This window comes from Sceloporus occidentalis, unplaced genomic scaffold (assembly GCF_023333645.1).
Source record: "Sceloporus occidentalis isolate IW3139 unplaced genomic scaffold, rSceOcc1.0.p SCAF_35, whole genome shotgun sequence".
Lineage (NCBI taxonomy): Eukaryota > Metazoa > Chordata > Lepidosauria > Squamata > Phrynosomatidae > Sceloporus > Sceloporus occidentalis.
In genome coordinates, this window is record NW_028317015.1 from 7,490,856 (window position 1) to 7,513,177 (window position 22,322).

A 22,322-nucleotide genomic window follows, 5' to 3' on the forward strand; every position below is an offset into this window, starting at 1 on the left:
ATCACACATTTGAGATCTCCCCAGAGTTGCTTGATGATATTAAGGTCAGAAGACTGTGATGGACACTCCAGAACTTTTTCTGCTGTAACCACTGGAGGATCAACTTGGCCTTGTGGTTAGGGTCATTGTTGTGCAGGAAAGTCCAAGAGCGTCTCATGCACAGCTTTCTAGCGGAAGAATGCAAATTGTCTGCCAGTATTTTCTGAAAACATGCTGCATTCATCTTGCCATCTATTTTCACAAGATTCCATATGCCTTTAGAGCTCACAGACTCCAAAAACATCAGTGAGCCACCACCATGCTTCATAGAGGGGATGGTATATTTTTCGCTATAGGCCTTATTGACCCCTCTCCAAACATAACCCTTATGGTTGTGACCATAAAGCTGTATTTTGGTCTCGTCACTCCAAATTACAGTGTGCCAGAAGCTGTGACGCATGTCATGGTGTTGTTGGGCGTATTGCAACTGGCCTATTTTGTGGCTTTGGCACAGGCTTCCTTCTGGCAACTCGACCACACAGCTTATTTATGTTCAAGTATTGTCATATTGTGCTCCTTGAAACAACCAGAGCAGCCTGTATTTCTCCTGAGGTTACCTGTGGATATTTCTTTGTATCCAAAACAATTCTTCTGGCAGTTTGTGGCTGAAATCTTTCTTGGTCTACCTGACCTTGGCTTGGTATCAAGAGATCCCCGAATTTCCCACTTCTTAATAAGAGATTGAACAGTACTGACTGACATTTTCAAGGCTTTGGATATGTTTTTATATCCTTTTCCATCTTTATAAAGTTCCATTACCTTGTTACTCATGTGTTTTGACAGGTCTTTTCTGCTCCCCATGGTTCAGTATCTGGCCTGCTCAGTGCATCCACGTGAGGGCTAACAAATTGACTATTTATACACAGACACTAATTGCAATTTAAAAAGCCACCTGTATGTGTCACCTGGTGTGTTTGTAACACGGCCAAACGTTCAAGGGGTGATATCTGTTATCATTATGATTTAAAAAGGAGCCCAAAAACTATGGGATAATAAATGGCTTCATATGATCATTGGTCTTAGATAAAAGACTGTTTTTTTTGCACGATCAGTTATATTTTTAAAATCAATGCCAACATTTCATAATTTCTGCCGGGGTATGCTAACTTTTGAGCACAACGGATCAGCATAACAATTATGACCACCTGCCTAATATTGTGTAGGTCCCACTTTTGGTGCCAAAACAGCCCTGACCTGTTGAAGCATGGACTCCACTAGACCTCCGTGCTGTGGTATCAAGCACCAAGACGTTAGCAGCAGGCCCTTTAAGTCCTGTAAATTGCGAGGTGAGGCCTTCATAGATGCATCCTGGTGCCAGGTAAGCGACGCACACATACCCGGCGATCCATGTGATGTAAAAAAACCGTGATTTATCAAACCAGGCCACCTTCCATTTCTCTGTGGTCCAGTTCTTATTCTCAAGTGCCCATTGTAGGCGCTTTCGGCAGTGGACAGGGATCAGCACGGGCATCTGACTGGTCTGTGGCTACGCAGCCCCATACACAACAAATTGTGATGCACGATATGTTCTGACACGTTTCTATGTAAACCTGCAAGAAACGTTTTCAGCAATTTGAACTACAGTAGCTCGTCTGTTGGATTTGACCGCATGAGCCAGCTTTCGCCCACCACGTGCATCAGTGAGCCTTGACTGCCCATGACCCTGTCGCCGGTTCACCGATTTTCCTTGCGAGCGCCAGTTTTGAAAATGCTCTGACCAAGTCGTCTAGCCATCACAATTGTCAAAGTCACTCAGATCCATTTTTCCTGCTTCTAACATATCAACTTTAAGGACTTAATGTTTACTTGCTGCCTAATATACCCCCCCCACACACTGACAGGTGCCATAATAACAAGATTATCAGTGTTATTTACTTCACCTGTCAGTGGTCAGAATGTTATGGCTGATCGGTATATGTATATATATATATATATAATTGTGTCATAATCAAATCAAACAGTCTCAAGGTAACCCAGTGTCACACCTCTTGCCAGTAGATTTCCTGAAATAATTCACCGTACTGTAACAAAAAGCAGTCCTCTAATGTTCTATTTCTTAGATGATGGTTTATATAGTTATGATGATTTATACAGTTTCCAAGAACCTCTAAACCTTTTTATACATACCACATTATTTAAGATAAATCGCACCCTGGCTATGTGGTTATCAAAGACTCCTTGCATTAAAATTACACATTGTCATCTGTATGTAATAGTCTGTTATTGTTCCTGCTCAGATCTGGGCGAGGTTGTGAATCACTCAGAAATCATACAGGGTTTATTCACGAGGATACCTCTAATAACAAATGGAGGGACTGTAACTAAAAAAACCAGTTCAACCAAATGTAGATTGTGTAAACACAATGCCATATTTTTATCTTAGCAGATCAAAATGTACCAGGAAATATCTACACCCATTCCAGCGAAAGCATATAGTGTTCATTTATATAAAAGAGATGTGTTAAATCTTTGGTTTTGATGCCAAACTGCTCTTAAAGGGCTTATCACTAAAGACAAATGTTGATGTGACTTCTTACCAGGAAAGTATCACAAAAATATTATTTCTAAATAATGGGCGCTAAACAAGCTCCAGTCCCCAGACAAGCCTAGAAGTGACCAAGGCCAGTACTACAGAATATGATTGTCGCTTGTTGTGTGAGCATAGAAACATAATGTGTGGCCTCTCAAATGCTGCCATCTTTAAAGTTCCTGGGCCGCTTTATCATCCCCAATCTGGCCCTGCCATAGACCCTTTTTGTTTTGTTCATCTATCACAGCACTTCAACGGCTTCCTTTCACACATTGGAGACATATTGTGGGGTAACCCACATTGCACCCTCAGTGGTCCAGGTGCCCTAGTCAGCTGCCTGAGTCATCTAGCAATAAGTCTGGCCCTGGACATGACAACCTCTAACATGCCAGGGGTATGGTTTATGGACCACATGGTTCAGGATGTGACAAGTAAACTATTGGTGACCTTTATGAAAAAGGGTAAACCCAGGACAAAGGAAGGGGAGGTGTAATATATGGGGGGTCATAGGACAAGGGGGCAGGGAAGACATTTCATTAAACATTGTAGGACATGGAGATGGTGTCGATTAGTTATTTTTAATTAAACATGGGAGGCCATGGGAATGGGATAAAGTCCTCATAGTGTTAGTGGGCTAGCTGGGTAGGTCAGAGATATCCATTGCAACCAGGCCTTTGAGCAGAAGCAAACCAAGGGTTCTGATTGCCAAAAAGAGCAATCTGCCCCCTGGTTTTAGCTGTGTTAGCCCTATGCCCTGTTGCTGTACATTAGGGAACAGTGAAAATGTTTAAGAAAGACAACGTAAAATTACAACATTAGCACACATTACAGCATATTGGTAGAGAAGGAGAAGAGGGCCCTGCTCTTGTGACCTTACAATCTATTTGGTGGTTGAGGTGGAAGAGAGAGAGTAGAAGAGAAAACTTGTTTCAAATTTTTAGCACTGTGCACCAGAGTTGCTCATTACACATAATCACCATCCTGCTGTAAAGTATGGACTTTACTAAACCATATGACTGTGTCCCCTCCATAGTCATGAACTCCCCCTCCCCTATGAAGGCCTGAAGGAAATGAGACCAATGGTGCAGTGACAGGAAATGCTTTATAACCGAGGCTGGTGTGACAGGTTAGGTGAGTCTGGGAGGCAGCAGAAGGGAGGGTTGCAGTTAACCTGCATGTTGAGAAAAATACCTGGGACAGGTGCAAGGGAATTACACACTAGAACAGAGCAGAACAGGGAATTTTACATGGTACATAGGTAAGGGGAGGAGAACCATTACCTGGAACAGAAAGGTAAGTAGGACAGGTATCACACAAGCCACCGCATTTCCTGTCCTCAGAACAGAGGACAGGTACTGCCTGTGTGGGTGGGGGAGAGATTCTAACCTGGAAAGAGGAGGAGTAATATTTGGGAAGGATACCACGATATACCTTTGATCAGTATACATCATGTTCCTACCTCTGCTCAGCTGAATCTCACCTGCTCATCCATGGAACCTCCACCGGTAAGTGTTTCATTATATTTACAACTACCTGAAATAAAAGGGAAGTGCACTTTTCAAAGCGACTCCTGAAAAATGCAGCGGGATTAAATATATTTGAAAAGTATTTTAATAGCTACTCTTAACCTTGAATACTTTTTAATGTGATGTGTGATATTAGCATAGAGAAAAAGAGATAAGAGAGGTTTTAGCAGACACAGTGTAACAGAAGAGAGACAGAGTAGAGAGAAGAAAAGTAATTTTATATGTTATTGTTATCAGACTGGCATAGGGTAGAGTATATTATTTGACTAAATCAATTATATTCTAAAAATACTTTAAAGTACGAAACTGCCTAGAAATCAGTTTAGACAATGGAAGCAATGGATATTCAACAGGACTGAGGAAGGAGATAATAAATGAGGAATGCATTTCTTATCAATAGAATTCTTTATGCCTGTTTCTTTACCATGGTGCTATGTAGAATATAATGCGGTGTAGTTCATTTTGTAAATTATTACAAAATGTTCTAATATAAAAGATTATTTTTTATTAACATTTAAGCAAATACTACCTGTAGCATCCTGAGCTTATGCCAGTGATGTGGAAAAAGTTTACTGGCCTGTGTTAAATAAATGCAACTAACATACAGCCACTTTAAAAGCCATTTTCTGAAATTTAATTTAATTAGCTTATTCAATGCATTTATTCATGTAAATTTGGTACCATTTTTGCTATTTGTGTAATCATCTGTTGTGATCATCAAATAGTTTGTAATATTATATGGGTGTTTGATACATTGGAGGTAATTACAGCACTTAAACTGACAATGAGGCTGCCTTAAAAAGAATTTTTACCAAAATAGCCTGCGCTGCTTATGAAGTGGTAGACGGGCAAACAAGAGTGATGACGTTGGGACCTACCTGACATCAAATTGAATGTTATTATGTTAAACTGGTTCCTGGCCAGACTACTGCTACATTGCCGCTAATCGTTTGGCCATGGGATGTACGAGCAATTTATTACATAATCCTCCTGGAGGCGAAAGGGTTAATCAACGAGTTGGGTTTTTTTAATCTTCAGGTGTAGATTACAAAATTGCTGATTTAAAAGCTGCAGCATATTAAATGATCGACATGACAAGACATGGTCAGATGTAGAGAAGTCTGTAATTTGGGTATTGTGTGAATATTCGTGATGTGTTTAACCCTTGTAAAGGTAGGCAACAACAATCATTATGATGGGCATATGACTAAATGTCATGTATGCGCCATAACGTTTCACTGATACTTTGTTGTGCTGGACTTTTTTCCCAGGACACATACGTGTTTCACATGTTCCTGAGCAGCACACATAATTTTGCCTTGCGGGGCATAAATTTATATGTGTTGGTCATGAACATGTGAAATATGTATCTGTCCTGGAAAAATGACTGACGTGGTTACTCTATATGTTAATGGAATGAGACACATGTTAACTGATCACGCAAAGTTGGATAAAAAAGAAATTTTACCTTTAGGAACTCCAGCAGTAGCAATGTGACAAAAGCTGTAACTTTCCAAGCAAGGCTAATTTAGATAAAAGCCGAGTAACCTTCTGTAGAGGATGAGCACAATACATTATTGTATTTATTCCTGAGTAAAAATGCATTTGAATGTAAGAGCAAGTAGGCCTTGCCCAGACTGGCCATCTGGCAAATGGGGCGGAGAAGATGGTGCAGATTTGGGCCTCTTAAGGGAAGTTGTGGGCTAGTAGTGTTTAGCTGCGTGAATTCAGCAGTCAGCCGCATACATATCTCCCAAATTATACCCCCAGCAAATCAAGCCAGAGGGACAGCTAGGGAGGTAGGGCTACTGGGCATGCACACAATTATGCACATGCACGATACGTATTTTTCAGTGCCCCAGACAGAGGAGAATGAAATTGGGGTCACCGACTCTTCCTCCAAATCAGGACGTTCCCACATAACACGGGACATTTGGGAAGCATGTACATGGACATCATTTTTAGCTGCTCGCCTTAAAGTACCAGAGCTAGCATGTACAATTCATGAGTGTTTGGTTTTAAGCCAATATGCCTACCATTCATGCACTGCAGATGAAAGATACAGCAGGTTTTTGACAACATGCTTGGAGGTCACGGAAACAATCATCTGGCACACAGCATTGGATCTCAAACAAAAGACATACATTAGATTTATTTATACAGCGCCAGCACAAAACACTAACCAGATGCTGGTGCTAAGAGAATATGATAAAAAAAAAATCTATATTATTATTTGCGTATAAGCATGCTATGCAGCTCTGTACAATAAACATACACGTAGATAAGGAATTTGAATACACTGGAATATTATTTAATATAATAAGTCATTCATAGCCAACCCTTTTCTGTGTTCTCATAAGCTTCCCTTCATTGGTTGATGTTAGAGGAGCCAGCAACCAATAGAGTCGCTCTTATGGACTTGTAAAATCCTGGCGCCAAAGCCATTGGTCCTCCCAGGCCAAGCTGCTCAGAGCGGTTATCTCATACTTAAACCACGAACCCCCCCTGCAGGGGACCAAAAGAGTCGCTCTTATGGACATTCAATGCCTGGCGACTTGTATGATGGGAAGGGACCAAAGAGATTAGCAAAGAGATATTTACGAAGCCACCATATTAGTTTATTCAGTATTTGCTTTGAACACTTTGAAACTTATTGCATTAGAATGCTAAATAATTATTGCTTTCACATGAGTGTCTTGTTTTTGTCCTTTTAATTGTTTTGTTATTATTAGGAGTGCTCAATTAAGACAGAGGTATGTACAGCGCCTTTTAGTATATAATCCTAAATATAAAGCTTCAATGGGTAATTTCTAGGTGCTCCTCTGTATTCTACTGCTACGCCTTATTCTGGAGGAAAATCAGTGGGTCATAAATAGAAACTGATGAAAGATAAGAACCACTCAGGCAATATATATATATACTCACACTATATGGACAAAATTACACCGACAGAGACTTTGATGACATTGCATTCTAAACACATAGACATTAATATGTAGTTGGTCCCCCTTAGTAGCTATAACAGCTTCCACTATTTTGAGAAGACCTTTCACAAGATTTTGGAGCGTTTCTATGAGAATTTTTGCCCATTCATCCAGTAGAGCTTTTGTGAGGTCAGGCACTGATGTTGGGCAAGAGGTTCTGGCTCGCAATCTCTGTTGCAGTTCACCCCAAAGGTGTTCGATGGGGTTGAGGTCAGGGCTGTGTGCAGCCATTCAAGTTCTTTCACACCAAAGCCATCCAACCATTTCTTTACAGACCTTGCGTGATACACAACTGCTTTATTGATGTTGAGGTTCAGTTATTTTTAGGTCTACTTTAATAAAATTATATTTAGCTACTTTGCAGCACTAGAAACAACAAATTTAATGCTGTTGAAAGCCTAAATCCCTTCCCAGAAATAGTTATAATCATGTCAAATTATGTATGACTTTTTTTCAGAGAATGTTTATCTGTAATAGGATACAAATGCAGGCATTGTTGGGCTGCTGCCATAGAAACCGCCAAGCTTCTTAAATATTTCTGTATTTTCAACAGGTTAAACCTTTACATGAAAGCATAAAGTGACATGTCTACTAACATTTAGTGCGTGATGTCTAGGCAGGCTCGGACTGGCCATATGGTAGACCAGTGGCTGATGTACTTAGTGATACGCCTGCTCCAGGTATAAAAATGTAATGTGGAGCTATGTGTATCCAGCTGGTGGCAACATGTATGGCATTTAGTAGCTGCTGGCCCTAAAGGGTTAAGTCACCCTCTAATCCCCTGTGGTTGTGGCAGCACCATGAGGGAAAAACAAGCCTTCTGGCTTGTCTGGTGTCTCTAGATGAGTGTTTAATTATATATATATATATATATATATTATATTTATACTGTGGATGGGATGATTTGTCTGGCTTTTGGGCACAGTTGCTGTACAAATCGTGTATATGGATACCTGTGGTGCAGAAACTGTAGAGCAGGGTGGGCCAATTATGCTTTCCCCCTACCAGTGGAAAATCCATGCCAGATTTTGTAGACTAGATGTCTGTGGGATCCAGTACAGAACATACATCAACTGGATGTTTCAATCTTTTGAAGCCTCACAATCTAAGTGACTATTGAGGTAGTTCCCTTGTGCTCTCAGGGCAAAGAGAGGACATGGAAAGAATCCCTGACCCAAGAGTGGTATTACCTAACAGGACATGTGTGTTATATCTGAGGAGGTTTCCCCTGTCTGGCTAAGCTGGGTCTGGCAGGGAAGTTGGTGAATAGTTTGGCTGAATCAGCCTCTGCCACCAGTGTTTTTTTTGTGCACTTTTTTCAGGGCCAGGATCCTATATACCCTACATATAAACAAATCACACCTTCCCTCCACTAGCCCACTCAATGTACAGATGTCTTAGGATCAGCATGCAAAGTAAGGATGCAAAAATTACAGCAGTGTGGGACACTCGGCCCCCAGGGACCCTCTGAAGGCAGGCCTATACCATACCTCCCAACATTTCAAAATGTGAAAGATGGACACTTTTATTTTTTCTTTTTACATCTCGCGGAACTCACCAATACAAGCAATAGCACTTTAAAATGTCGCACTTGCATCGCCACTTAAAACACGCTTCATTTTTGTCAGCATAGTCATGCATATTAAGCATAACCAACACATTGAATTGTCATAGGGAGTGCAGCAACAGTAAAGCTGCTAGCTGTGAACTAAAATTCCTATGATTCTCAGCCACCCAAGTGTCCACCATAATGCTGGCTGAGCATCATTGGAAGAGTAGTCCACAGCAGCAGAGATTTTTTAATTAAAAAAGGCTAATGTTAGCCTCCCTCCCAGGACCCCTACACACTGCCTTTACACACACACATATACACATACACTGCCATTACACACACACATACACTGTGCACGTACACTGCCCTTACATGCACACATATACACGTACACTGCCCTTACACACACACACATACACGTACACTGCCCTTACACACACATATACACGTACACTGCCCTTAAACACACACATATACATGTACACTGCCCTTAAAGAAAAATATATACACGTACACTGCCCTTACACACACATTTACACATGCACTGCCCTTACACACACACATACATGTGCACTGCCCTTACACACACACATACATGTGCACTGCCCTTACACACACACATACATGTGCACTGCCCTTACACACACACATACATGTGCACTGCCCTTACACACACACATACATGTGCACTGCCCTTACACACACATATACATGTGCACTGCCCTTACACACACACACACATATACATGTGCACTGCCCTTATACACACACACATATACATGTGCACTGCCCTTATATACACACACACATATACATGTGCACTGCCCTTTGATTTTGTAATCAAAACATTTGCTACTGCAAAACATTTTAGATGAAAAAGTTCAATTTTATTCAGTGCAACAAAACATTGATCACATTATTCTTCACAATATTCTTGTAAGAAACTTTTATTTCTTCATTAATTCATGTAAACTGTTTCATTTTTAATAAAAGCTATGATTGAGTAATTTTTAGTTTTTATTTCCGTTTTATTTGCCAGCCTGCCCCCCCCAGCTATGCACATCTGCCCCCAGGCTTGCCACTCTGCCTATATGCTAGAGTGGAATTTAGGGGTATAAGGCATTTCTGGAGGCAGAGTGGCATATAGGGGGTTAAAAGGCATATCATGGGTCGCTCTGCCTCCAGAAAAGCCTTATGCCCCTATATAACACCTCCCCCCCCCCCGACTTACCACTGCTTCTGACTCCCTGGTGTCTGGTGGGGGCAGCGGGTGGAGGCCAGCGTTCATGAAATTAAAGGGGCTGGTGTGCACGCACCGCGCCGCCCAATGGCCGTGCCTCAGCACTCCAACGTCTTAAAAGGGGTGGGGCAAAGAGCTGAGGCACAGCCATTGGGTGGCGCGCTGCGTGCACGCCAGCCCCTTTAATTTCTTTAGGCGCCGGCGTCCGGAAGAGGCTTTCAATCCCGCTCGCAGCCGCTCAGCAGCTGTTTTGAATGTTGGTCTGCCGGCCGCCCGTCCCACCAGGAAATTTCCCGGTATCCTGGTGGGCCAGTCCGGCCCTGGCCTCACCCTTCCTCTGCCCCTGTATAGCATGCCCCCCAGTCCTGATTTTGGGTCTCTATCCAGACATCACGTCTAAATCGAGACAGTTGGGGGGCATGCTATACAGCTGTACCCAATGTACTGTAATGTATGCCTGTGGCAACTACACCTCTTAAAGTGTCCTTTATAAAATGTAAAATGTTGGGAGGTATGAACTAAACATTTTGAAGTGCCAACCCTTTCTTTTTTACACCTGCTGCATTAGGGCCAGTTGGGGAAATTATTGAACTCCCTCTAACAGGCCCAATATAAAGCAAGCACAAGGTTGATCATATAGTGAGTAAGAAGGATGGGGAAAATAAGAGGAGAGATAATGAGAAAGAAAACAGAGATAAAGGGGAGGAGATATAAAGAAAGAGATACTGTATAAGATAGAGAAGGAGAGAGATAAGAAGAAAGAGGACCGATAAAGAAAAAAGGGAGAGATAAGGTGTGTCACGGGGATGGCCCGCACAGGTGCCCCTGAACACCTAAGGCCAGCCCTGGATATAATCTAACAAGCGCTCCCTTGCCTATGAATGAATGCAGTGTGATTTTTGCACTCTTTTTCACACTGCGTCTGACATCATTGGCTGCATGGCCTGTGTGGGAAAGTTAGCGGAAGATTATTGTTTTGCTTTTTACTGTTTTGTTTGTGGAAATATAACTTCGATGGCCCCCACCGGACTTTCCACAGACTTGGAATTGAGTCACCTGTAGTTTTGTTCCCAAGGCAGTTACTTCAACGAGTCCCAATATGACAAAACTGAGAAATGCAGTGAACAAACCTTATATTACTGGAAATAGTTTGAACAATATGTACCTCTGTATGTGGTATTTATAGTAACTATTTCACAAACGTACAGTATAATGTATGTCACAGTTTATGTCATTATGATTATGGATGCCTTCCAACAGCTCAAAAATTGACACTTATTATTAGGAAGCGTTTGCTGGGTGGAGCTTTACTAACCTTCGTGTGCTATTTCTGGCTAGTTATATAATTCAGTTAATCACCAGGAACAACGACATAAATACACATGCATTTCTCTTACTTTAAGCACAGATTACTGTTGGTCTCTGTGATGTATAAATATCAAATGTAGTGCCCTATATATACCTAATCACGAGGTCGGTTGCTGTAGTGTGTGGGCACCGGCTGGTTATGCCTGGCCACTCGCTGTGTGTGCCCATCCAGCCGTCAGCCACCCTTCAGTCATTAGGCAGCTGCCAGCCCTTAATGTTCCAGGGCCTCCTCATTATCTCCAGTCCAGCCCTGGATGGAGTTCTGGATCAATGTATTGTATGAATGCAGGACTTCATAGATGACTTTGTTTGAATACACTGCTACAAAGATATACTGTGCATGATTACAGAGGTCCAAGCTTCCAAAGAGGGACTGTCCCTACAAAGATATTTTGCAGAATCCACAGTTTTGCTGAAAAGGGGGCAGATATCTGAGTAGCATTCCAGCATAAATGGATAACCTAAAGAGATGATCACCTTTTTATATTAGAATCTCAGCTGGGTAGTTCAGTTTGTAATGCATACTCAGGTGGGTGAGATAAAATAGTGTTAATTATTATGATTTAAGTGAATAATCCCAATTGGATACAGATGCAAGCTTGAGATATTATAGTGTCCTATGAATTATTGATGTGGTCTTCCCTATAATCAACATATCATATGAAAACGCTTCAGTTTATTTGAAATGAGTGAAAATATCATGATGATCTTCCCTCAACCTATACCTGCCAATGATGAGCAAACAAGACATAGCAGTAAATTACATAGAACAATTTAAACGTTAACATACACCCTTGAAGGAGGTGGGGGTATATTACACAATAGGTGAAGTGCAAATGACTTAGGTAGACTAGCCAGACAACTGTTCCTCCATGTAAACAGTTTTAAATGTTATATATATATATATATATATATATATATATATATATATATATATATATATATATATAATATACACAAACTGAATGGACTATATGGTGAAAGACTGACTACAGGAGTGGGGCTGGGAAAGGTGCAATATGTTGGTTGGTAAGCTTCCCAGAAGAAGTGGGTCTTTTGAAGAACTAGTGATAAGAAGATCAGGTCTGTTGCATCCAGTGACCAAACAGATATAGCGACAAAACTGACTACCTTTTTCATGATGTTTACTAATTTATTTAGAAATGGTTGTGCATTCAAAAACAGCATTGGCAAAAATATTATAATTGTTAGAATAAAACTGAGTGTTAGACCAATATGTCTTGCCTGTCCCTTTATATAAATGGCATAGCGTATTTATGTGATTAGGTTGGTGGTTTTGTTTGTACAGGTTGGTGCAGGGTGTTAGGTTTACTGTCTGGTACATTGTGTTATTCTCTGGCTCATTAAACTGCATTCTAATTTCTATGTAACCACGATTGTGAAAGACAAACTATCTGCCAGGGAAACATAACACTGAATCTCATGCTGATAATAGCTGCAAAAGGCAGGTGGTATTCCCTAGCGTCCATAGGATGCATAACCACATCCAAAATATGGGTAACCAATCTGTAAATATTATATGCTTCTCCCTATTCATGTCCCCAAAAGGAAGCTAAGCTTTAATCCAATCAGGAGAAAATGAATACCATACAAACAATGGCAGGTACCTGCCAACAGAGAAAAAATAATATCCAATATAAAGTAGTTCACATGTCCCCTTTTCTGTGTGGATCTGATCAGAAGAACTCACTGTTTAATAACTAATGCAATGTTAAAAAAAATAAATAAAAAAAAATGATATATCGTGCTAGCAAGACATGAAGTTAAAGTGGATTTAAATGTTTTTAGTCTGCCCCATGACATCATGTGATAGAATCAAATCTACTAAAAATGATACTTGTTCTTGGATAGTTTATCTGTTGCACTGTTACGCTAAATTGTGAATTGCAGTGTGATAGCAAAAACAATTATAATCTGCTGTTTTGCAGATGTACAATATTTAATCCCAACTTTACTCGTCCAACCCCCATTTCTCAGGAATCATCATCTACACTTCAGAACCAACAGCTATCAGGCTTGTTTCCCCTAGCCAGCTAAAAAAAGTTTTTATTCCCGTTGGGAGCATCGTGAGGCAGCACCTGCTATGTATCCACATAGCGATAAACATATCTCTTAAACAAGACAGTCTCTTCATGTCCGATTTCACAATCATTTACCTCTGAGGAAGCCAGTATTGAGAAACTCGTCAGGTTCTCCACAACACCATTTTTTGGTGTCCGTACATAAATTCAGAGGCAAAGTATCATGCTACTTAACAAAATTGTACAATTCCTAATTTATATATGCTTATTTCTTATTTGGTAATGCTTTTAAAACAATATTAAATATTACAATTATTGTTTTGATACTTCCACTGTCCATTTATTAAACTAGCACTCACTCCAAGACACCACTATTGTACATTCTTCCTTCTGAGCATCAGGGACCTGTCCCACGGAGTTGGTAGCAGCTACAGTATTTTACTTATTTTTTCCCTTCTCTGGTTTCTTTTTCTTTTTTTCCCCTTTCTCCTGGTGTATACAGAATTCCTGTATCTGTGTGTTTACCCACTCCTACCTTGTACTAATTCCACTGTAAACTCTATAGACAAAGAACTGCTTTCCTAATGTATTCATACCTATTGTACCCCAAGCACAATGTCTGTTTACTACTGACTTATTTTATTACAACACTTATTGTACCTCCTCTTTTATTATACTGCAAAACTATAAGTTATTATATTGGTGTTCAGTCAATAAAAATATAAATGTAATATATTGTATATCAGACAAGCATATGGTGGTGCAGAATTAGGTTAGAAAAATATAACATTTTCCCAACAGTTTGTGTATTTAAAGTGGTATTCAACAATATAGCAATATATATGATATCCATATTTTTATATTTGAAGCCTTTTTTTGCCACTTTTGCTTGGTAAAAGAAACAAAATCAATTTTATCAAGGACCTAGTTGGTCAGAATTGGCATCTTACCTATTATTTCATTTTTTTAAAAGGCATATCCTGGTTCTCCATATGCACCCTATCCATCTGTTCCTCACCAACCTGGGAACCTTGGTACCCACTATCGACCATATACCATACAACCAGGACCTCCTCAGCCCCACTATGTTATCAACAGACCCCGTAAGTATCATGCGGCTGGGGTGGGTCAACAATTAGACTACGATATTTTCTATGACAGGCATGTAACACAGACCACATGTACTGGTACTGATGTCTTCACACTTAATTGCCAGTCATGCACAGAGGGTTACCTGGCTATTTTTCTGCTTTCACACAAATAGGGGACTCCGCATACCTTGGATGAGAGCCCCATTTTTTTATTACGAATGTAGCTTTAAGGGGAAATAACATGAGCAGAAAGGTTGCACTCTGAAGCCAGTTAAGCTTAATTGATTACACAGGAAGATAAGTGAGAGCTAGACCTACTTAATAGCAGTAGAAACAAAACCAAATGGGCAAGAAGACTCCAATGCAATGGAAGAGGAACATTGAACCATAACTATGAAAAGCAGTACTAGGATACAATGCTAAGTGTTCATACATGATATGATATGATGTCATGCCACACATTTAGCACAATGACTTAATTGGCAGTGGCCATTGTACAGTCAAATGTTGCTGCTAGTTCTAGTAAGTGCAACAGAAAATCAGCCATGCATTTAAGTAATAGAAGATGATCATGTCTGGGTTGTTTCCTGAAACTCATCATAATGTGGAACCACTCAAGTTATTTCACCACTTTATAGAACAGCCCTAGACATAGGCATTCTTACAACATAGGCTTTATGCATCCATATGTTTACCTCTAATTTCTAAATGCACCAGCAAGAAGAGTGTTTTCCAGCACATTTTGGGAACTGAAACATCTGACTGTATATCTCTTGCACTTGACATTCAATGTTTTTTTGCTTTCAGCATCCAACAAGGTGTCGTTGTTCTCCTGTCTCTCCAGTCGTGGGGCCAGCATATTCATCCTCCTTGTTATCACGATTGTGCTTGTTGGATTGGGGCTGATCGCTGCATGTAAGTAATCTGTAGAAATGTGGCCTAGAATTCACATACCGTGGTTACAACATATCTTAATAGAAACTTTTCCAATAATTTATTGTAAAACTCTGCTGCTACCATGTCATAGAAAGAGTACCTCAATCCTTGCCTATGTCAGAAGAAGGTGTATATGGCATATCATAAACAGCAGCTATCAACTCGCGCAATAGGTAGATGTAATCCAGCTTTACCTATTTTGTTATGTGATTTTTGTTAGGACATTCACAAGAAGATCATACATGGCAAAATAGTTGAGACTCATCCGCCATTAACCATTTTATGGTTATGGTTCATCATAAGTGGGTTACTAATTGTTTCTAACAGTAGTCATAAAAAAAACCATGACTTGTAAAAGATGTACACAGGCACAAGCAGAAGGCATCGGGAGGCAGTTTACAGCCAGTAGCAATGTGATTCTAGTAACAGCTTTAATTAATCCATTTTAACAATTGTGGATCCCTTGCCCTGCCACTGATTTTATGTAATTCACTAAATTAACAATGTTAAAACAATAATGATAATTTACTATTAATATACAAATGAAAGGATCATTAATTTGGATGCTTAAATATCATTAACTCAAAAGTAGAATGTTTCTTAGGTCCAGTTTACTGAGGCTGAGAATTCACCTGTTCACCCTGAGGATGTAGGGAAAGCCACACGCTTCTGGATCTTCTTGCAATGCCCTCATACACATGTTGCTGTTATTCTACACTATTATAGTATGTTCTATTTTTTACCACAGATAAACTAAATGCATTCAATGGCTCCTCTTCAAGTTCCTCAATTCCCAGGGAGCAATGTTTTCCCAACAAAACTCTTTGTAATGGAGTGGCCGAGTGTTCACGAGGAGGAGATGAGATGGGATGTGGTATGTGTTTTTAATCATTGTTTTGTTTTTTAGTTGTAATGATAAATAGAGTAGTGGATGACATTCAATTTGTCTACTACGGACCTTCCAGGGGCTATTAGTTCCCTGCACATTGGTAATGTCTCAGAACTATTGTTTTCAGTGTGTAATCAGATGAGACTTGGTCAAGGAGTAAGAATCAGGGCTATTTTATTGGAATAGAACAATGCTTTATAACCACTAAAGACAATAAAAGCTCAATAACATACGCAGTTATATAAGAACTTTCAGAGAAGGAATCAAAGGAAAGAAAGAGGGCAACTCGGGGGGACAACCAATTGGGCTGAGGACACAGGGAGTCAGTGTGGTTGTCCAGTGGATTAGGCTAGGATAACAGTGTTAGATCATATACAAATGGCTAATGTAAATACATTATATCATGTAAACCTAGAAGTATTTAAGAAAAGAAAACACAATGTTTGAAAACTCATTTTAACACAATACAATAAAGCAACAAGTCCCTCCCTTCAACTACGGATCATAGATATAATCATACTTCTGACAGGGTCCACATCCCTGTCCCTCTTTCTTCCCCTGATGTCCCTTTATTCTATAATGTTGCCTGGGTATGAGTGTATCACAGTGTTCTACAGCCCTAAATGTCACAATGATGTTTAGTGAAATAGCAGGAAATAACTTGATTTATTAAAATTGTGCAAATAATATAAACTATTTGTCTTCTAAATGCAAAACTATTGGTTACATATATATCTATCAACAAGTTGCATAAAAAGTCTTGGTAAAGACACACCCTTTGCCAAGTAGCCATATCTCTAACCACACTCTCCAAAACACTGTTTGCCCAAATTAACTGCTGGGGGGTATGTTACAATGAGGTCTAGAACATGAGGGGCTGTAAAGTGATTTCTCTAGCTGTATCAGATATTCACTTTTTGTATACATTGCAGTACGATTCAGATGGGATAATTCCTTGCTCCTGGTCATGTCTCGTAAGAGAGAGAACCTCTGGCTGCCTGTATGCTCCAGTGGGGTTAATGACAACTTCCCTTCATTTGTGTGCCAACGCTTTGGTTTCCAAGAGTGAGTAATTTTTCCTACTTTTTATTCCAGTTAGACTGGGTTACAATTGGTAACTTCATATAAAAGCATATCATATCATTTAAAAAGTGAAAACAAAAAAATAAATAGATGCAACATTATCATACCAAAACATTTGTGCGAAAATTGACTAAATATGACTAAAGATTCATGGAAGGCAAACATATGGAAGCAAAATCAAAGAGGTTTGAAGTTTAACCCCTCCCCTTACAAAGTTTTTTTTCCTACCCCAAACCCTTTTTTGCAATATCTACCGTATTTTATTTAAACCGTACTTGTACTTTTCCTTGTTTGGTGTACACACACAAATTATACATTACTTTTTCCAGTGCAAAATCTTTTTTTTAAACCATAAAAATACATAAAATGTTTGTAATATATATTAATGTTGATAATATAATAAAACATATTGCTAAAGTAGGTGCCAATATTAACCCATTTTCTGTTCAGCAACATTCCCTGACTACAGTATTACCCCACATTTTATGTTCTAGAGGGCTACATAGATCTATTGTATGGCACCACACTGTATATTTGACAGACTAGATTGGCCAATTGGTTCTTTTTTACCTTCATTATGTAGGTAACTAAGATCTTGCGTAATCGAAAGTTTCATGAATGAAGGAAATCTCAGAGATTTAATGATATATTATATAGGGCTTATCCAACCAGGGTTATCTCTGAAAATGTATCTCACATAAGGCACAGATTAGGTTGTGACTGTCTCTCATATGGCACTAATAAAATTGTGATGAAGATTCATCACAGTTCACTTGAAAATCTTGCTGTAGCAAACAAATCCTTCAGACTGAATGAGACGTTTACCAGCTTTCTTGGTGTAGATGAAGTTTATTTTTTGCTGCACCAATGTTTGCTTCAATCTCTCGAAGGTTACTAATTGTGACTCTCTTTCACTCAGCAGACAGGTAACATTTGGGGCTGTTTTGTTGCAGTAATCTGTAATAACCTCTGTTTGCATAATACTTGGACAAATCCAGTAGGGAATTGGTATAAATTGTCAATTTAAAATGCTGCCTCTATTGTTTTTCTTTAGAAATCCAACAAAAAGTCTGGTGGCCATGAACGACAACCCACAAAACATTGGCATGGTCAGCACTGGGACATCAGACACCATCCATGGCAGTCTAGACAGGTAAAACTCACTTAAAACCAAAACTGTACACTCTATGCTTAATAAATACATCTGACTACAACAAAAAGTATTTCTTATGTATGCAATGGTATTGGAAACCAAAGCCTTCCAGCTTTCATTAAGTAGACAAATGCTGCTTTAGTACCATACATGGGAACTCTTCGGGTTTGGCCCAGAAAACTCTAGGAGTGCCGGTTCTCTGGGACAACACCTGAATACTCTGGGTCGTGGGAGAGGGGTCTTGACATGCTCCACTCCCTGCCCATTTCCCCTATAAATGGGGGTGATTCCCCTGGTGTCAGCAGCAACGCCCACAATGTCATTAGGCAGGCCTGGCTGTGTTCCTCAAGGGTAGGCTCTGGGTTCCCAGGTATGTTTAGTAGGATATGCATGGGTTAATAGAACAGATCCAAATGTACAGATCCTTTGTCTATTGCATTTGTGTTGTGTACAATTCTCATCAAAACTGTCCATGGAGTACTGTAATGGTAGCGTAAGTAACTGAACTTGTTATCCAGTATCCAAAACATTTGAGGGGAAATAATTCAATGTCCACCTTTACAGAAGGGTATTTTACAGGACCAAGACACACATCTATATGTCATGGAATATATGTTTTGTAAGGAAGAATGTATGTATGTATGTATGTGCTTGTGACGGACAACATATGTACATATCAAAGCTGCTCATAGCCTCTTCTCTAAACATTGGATTGGTTAAATAGTCTCCCGCTTCCTGTACCAGTTCATAAAGGAACCAGATATGGTATCATACCTGGTGCTTTCAAACACACAGTGAAAGACAGAGATACATCTGCTTTGTCACAAAACATCACAATGAAAAGGGCTTAAAATTTACCCCAAATGTATTGAAAACAATAATTATCTGCCTGCTTTCCAAACTATTTGACAATTGGATAGAATGTGTGTGATGTGGTGTGATTTATTTCTCTCTTTTCCGTCAGTGCACCTTGTCCTTCTGGTCAGTACCTGGCTGTAAGATGCTCAGGTAAGTGATAAGGGTCTCCATTAATTCAAGGGAATATTGTCCCAAAAATACATAACTACATGGACAGAACTGATCTCCCTTGGTCCAGTATGTTTATGTATTTGTGCTCTTTCTTCCGTAGACTGTGGAACCAGAAAGATGAGTAGAATTATCGGAGGCACAGAGGCTAGTGTGGGAGAGTGGCCTTGGCAAGTCAGTCTCCACCAGCAGTCAGGAGTCCGATTTACACATGTCTGCGGTGGTACTCTCATCAACACCCAATGGGTGCTTACCGCATCTCACTGCTTTTCTGAGTGAGTAGAATTCCCTGCCATTAGTTATCTAATTCCTAATAGTTCTAACTACTAGTCAACCTAGACACAGACAAGCAAACAGAAGATAATTTGAATCAGCACAAAGGACTGTCGGTATGTTGTACTACTCTGTAAGCAAATTATAATAAGAGTAAAACATTCCATAATATAATATACCATCCATAATAAAAGCTCGGTTCCCCTGGCCTCCTGATCTGATTGATGATCATTTACATTTTTAGACATTTTGTTTGTTGTTGTTGTCATTGTTGATATAAACTATTTTATGTGATTTCCTTCTCCTTTCCAGTAATCTCTTCCCCATTATCCGTGTTCTTCATTCCATCTAGTTTTTCTTTGTTGTAGGGTATTTTTGTATATCTTCTAAACATAATAATCCACCAGACATGGATTGATTTTAACACTATACATAGTATGACAATAGGTATAAGTCACAGACAAGGTTTTACAGAAGACAGGACTGAAAACAGATAACAGCACTCTATGAAAACAGATGCATACATCCATGGCCGTTAACACACCTATCTATTGCAGGACAGCAGCTCCTAGCCAATGGAGAGTTTATGCTGGAGCTGTCAAACTTTATAACCTCCGTGCTTTCTCTGGTGTCTCAAGCATTGTTCGACATGAGGATTATCATTCGGATACTGATGATTATGATGTTGCACTTATGAAGCTGAGGGAACCCTTTACTTTTTCAGGTAAAACACAAAGGGTAGCGATTGTATTAAAAATAGCATATGCTGGGGACGGGGGAGATGACGTGACGACGCTGTTGCGGGCGTACGTTTAGGGAGGAGCCGCGAGGTCGAGATGCCGAGGTGGACATAGCCGGCTGACCCGCCTGATTCGCCGCTAGTGATACACCGCCGCCCCCGCCGTAGATATTGTAGCCGCCACTGCCACCGAAGCGGCAGCCGCCGCAGCCACCGAAACGGCAGCCGCCGCAGCCACCGATGCGGCAGCCGCTGTAGCTATCGAAGCGGCAGCCGCCGCAGCCGTTTAAACGGCAGTTACCGCAGCCTCCGAAGCGGTAGCGGCCGCAGCCACCGAAGCGGCAGCCGCCGCAGCCACCGAAGCGGCAGCGGCCGCAGCCACCGAAGCGGCAGCCGCCGCAGCCACCGCATCTACCGCAGCCATCGAAGCGGCAGCCGCCGCAGCCACTGAAGCGGCAGTTACCGCAGCTATTGGGCCGCCGCAGCCACCGAAGCAGCAGTCGCTGCGGCTAACGAAGAGGCAGCCGTCGTAGATACACAAACGGCGCCAGGACGACATTGGATTGACGCTACTGCCGCCAAAAACAGACGCCGTTGTGGGCTGTGCGGCCCGAGCTCTATTAAGCCTCTACAAGTGAGGAGTTCTTTTTCCTTTTTTTTTTTTTGTAATAGAGGCTGTGGAGGTGGCAAAAGGTATAGAGAAGCTGGGGAGACGGCGAAATCTAATAATAAAGAGAAGCTTCAACAGAGAGACATCTTAAACTCCTATACGTGAAGCCCTGGTGATGTATATCTGAAACATATTGATACACTTCTATTAGCGGCTAATGGGTGATTTATGATTCAATATCGGGCAGGTCTGTTTGGAAACTATACTTTAAAAACATTTTATTACTATTAAATTGTCTGATATTGACACTGGGAATTACCCCTCTTAAATTCTCAGGAAGTTAACCAAACTGATTTATTATATTGGAAGTCAAGATTCTATGTTGGCTATATTTTGTGAATATACTGCTGCTTGATGAATATTTTTTCCTAAAATTGAAGGAGCTAAGGAGTAGACGGAATATATTGAAAGTTTGAAAGACTCTTTGTTGCCTACATTTTGAGAATTTATATCCATTTGATAAATATTTTTTCAATAACCTGAAGAAGTTGATCTAACAGAGAGAATATATGGAAAATTAGAATGACTTTATGAAGTATACAATTTGAGAATATATTCCTTTTGAAATTTAAGAAGCTAATTGAATAGATGGTATATATAAGTTTTCAACGAATATTTTATCAATAATTAATTTACATATCCTTGGTCTTTAACAAATAATTGATTCATCGAAATGGCTACCAGAAAAATGGCTGAACAAAAACTCCTTTCTAAAAGGGATAAGGATAAAGAAAAAAAAGATAGACAAGATAGACAAGGGAAAAGGATGTCTAATTTCTTCTCACCACAATCTGACAAAAGTTCAAGAGAACAATCTCAGATTAATACCCCAGAAAAAGGAACGGAGTATAAAGAATCACAAGACTTAGATGAGCACTTACCAACTCAATTGGATATGGATGATCAGGCGGTAACAACGCAATATATTAAATCGTGCTTTGAGCAACAGCTAATCCAAATTAAAAAAGAAATCCAGGATAATATATCAGATCTGAAAGAAGATATGGGGGATATTGGACGAAGGGTTAAGACCATGGAGGAAAAGCTGATGAACTTAGACTTTATAATACTCTCACAAAAAGACATAATCTCTAAACAGCAGTCTAAATTAAGAGATATGGAGTTGAAAATAGCAGAAATGGATGATAGATCTAGACGCAACAACCTAAGACTCCGGAATA

At 40.1% G+C, this 22,322-nt stretch overlaps 1 protein-coding gene across 1 annotated transcript; it reads left to right on the forward strand.

Moving 5' to 3' along the window:
- The first annotated feature begins 1,243 nt into the window (after nucleotides 1-1,243).
- Nucleotides 1,244-21,232, forward strand: LOC149298039 (transmembrane protease serine 13-like). The gene is made up of 8 exons (XM_089487900.1): nucleotides 1,244-1,357; nucleotides 14,255-14,384; nucleotides 15,180-15,287; nucleotides 16,057-16,182; nucleotides 17,130-17,262; nucleotides 18,335-18,433; nucleotides 20,290-20,456; nucleotides 21,144-21,232. The coding sequence occupies exons 1-8, from the start codon at nucleotides 1,244-1,246 to the stop codon at nucleotides 21,230-21,232; spliced, it is 966 nt and encodes a 321-aa protein (XP_089344026.1).
- The last annotated feature ends 1,090 nt before the right edge of the window (nucleotides 21,233-22,322 follow it).

Excerpts from the sequence above, each read along its gene's own strand:
- LOC149298039 (XM_089487900.1), top strand. The coding sequence starts at position 1,244 with ATGGACTCCACTAGACCTCCGTGCTGTGGTATCAAGCACCAAGACGTT. Across the intron at positions 1,358-14,254 it reads TAGATGCATCCTGGTGCCAG|GCATATCCTGGTTCTCCATA; the intron begins GTAAGCGACGCA and ends TTTTTTTAAAAG. Across the intron at positions 16,183-17,129 it reads AGGAGATGAGATGGGATGTG|TACGATTCAGATGGGATAAT; the intron begins GTATGTGTTTTT and ends TATACATTGCAG.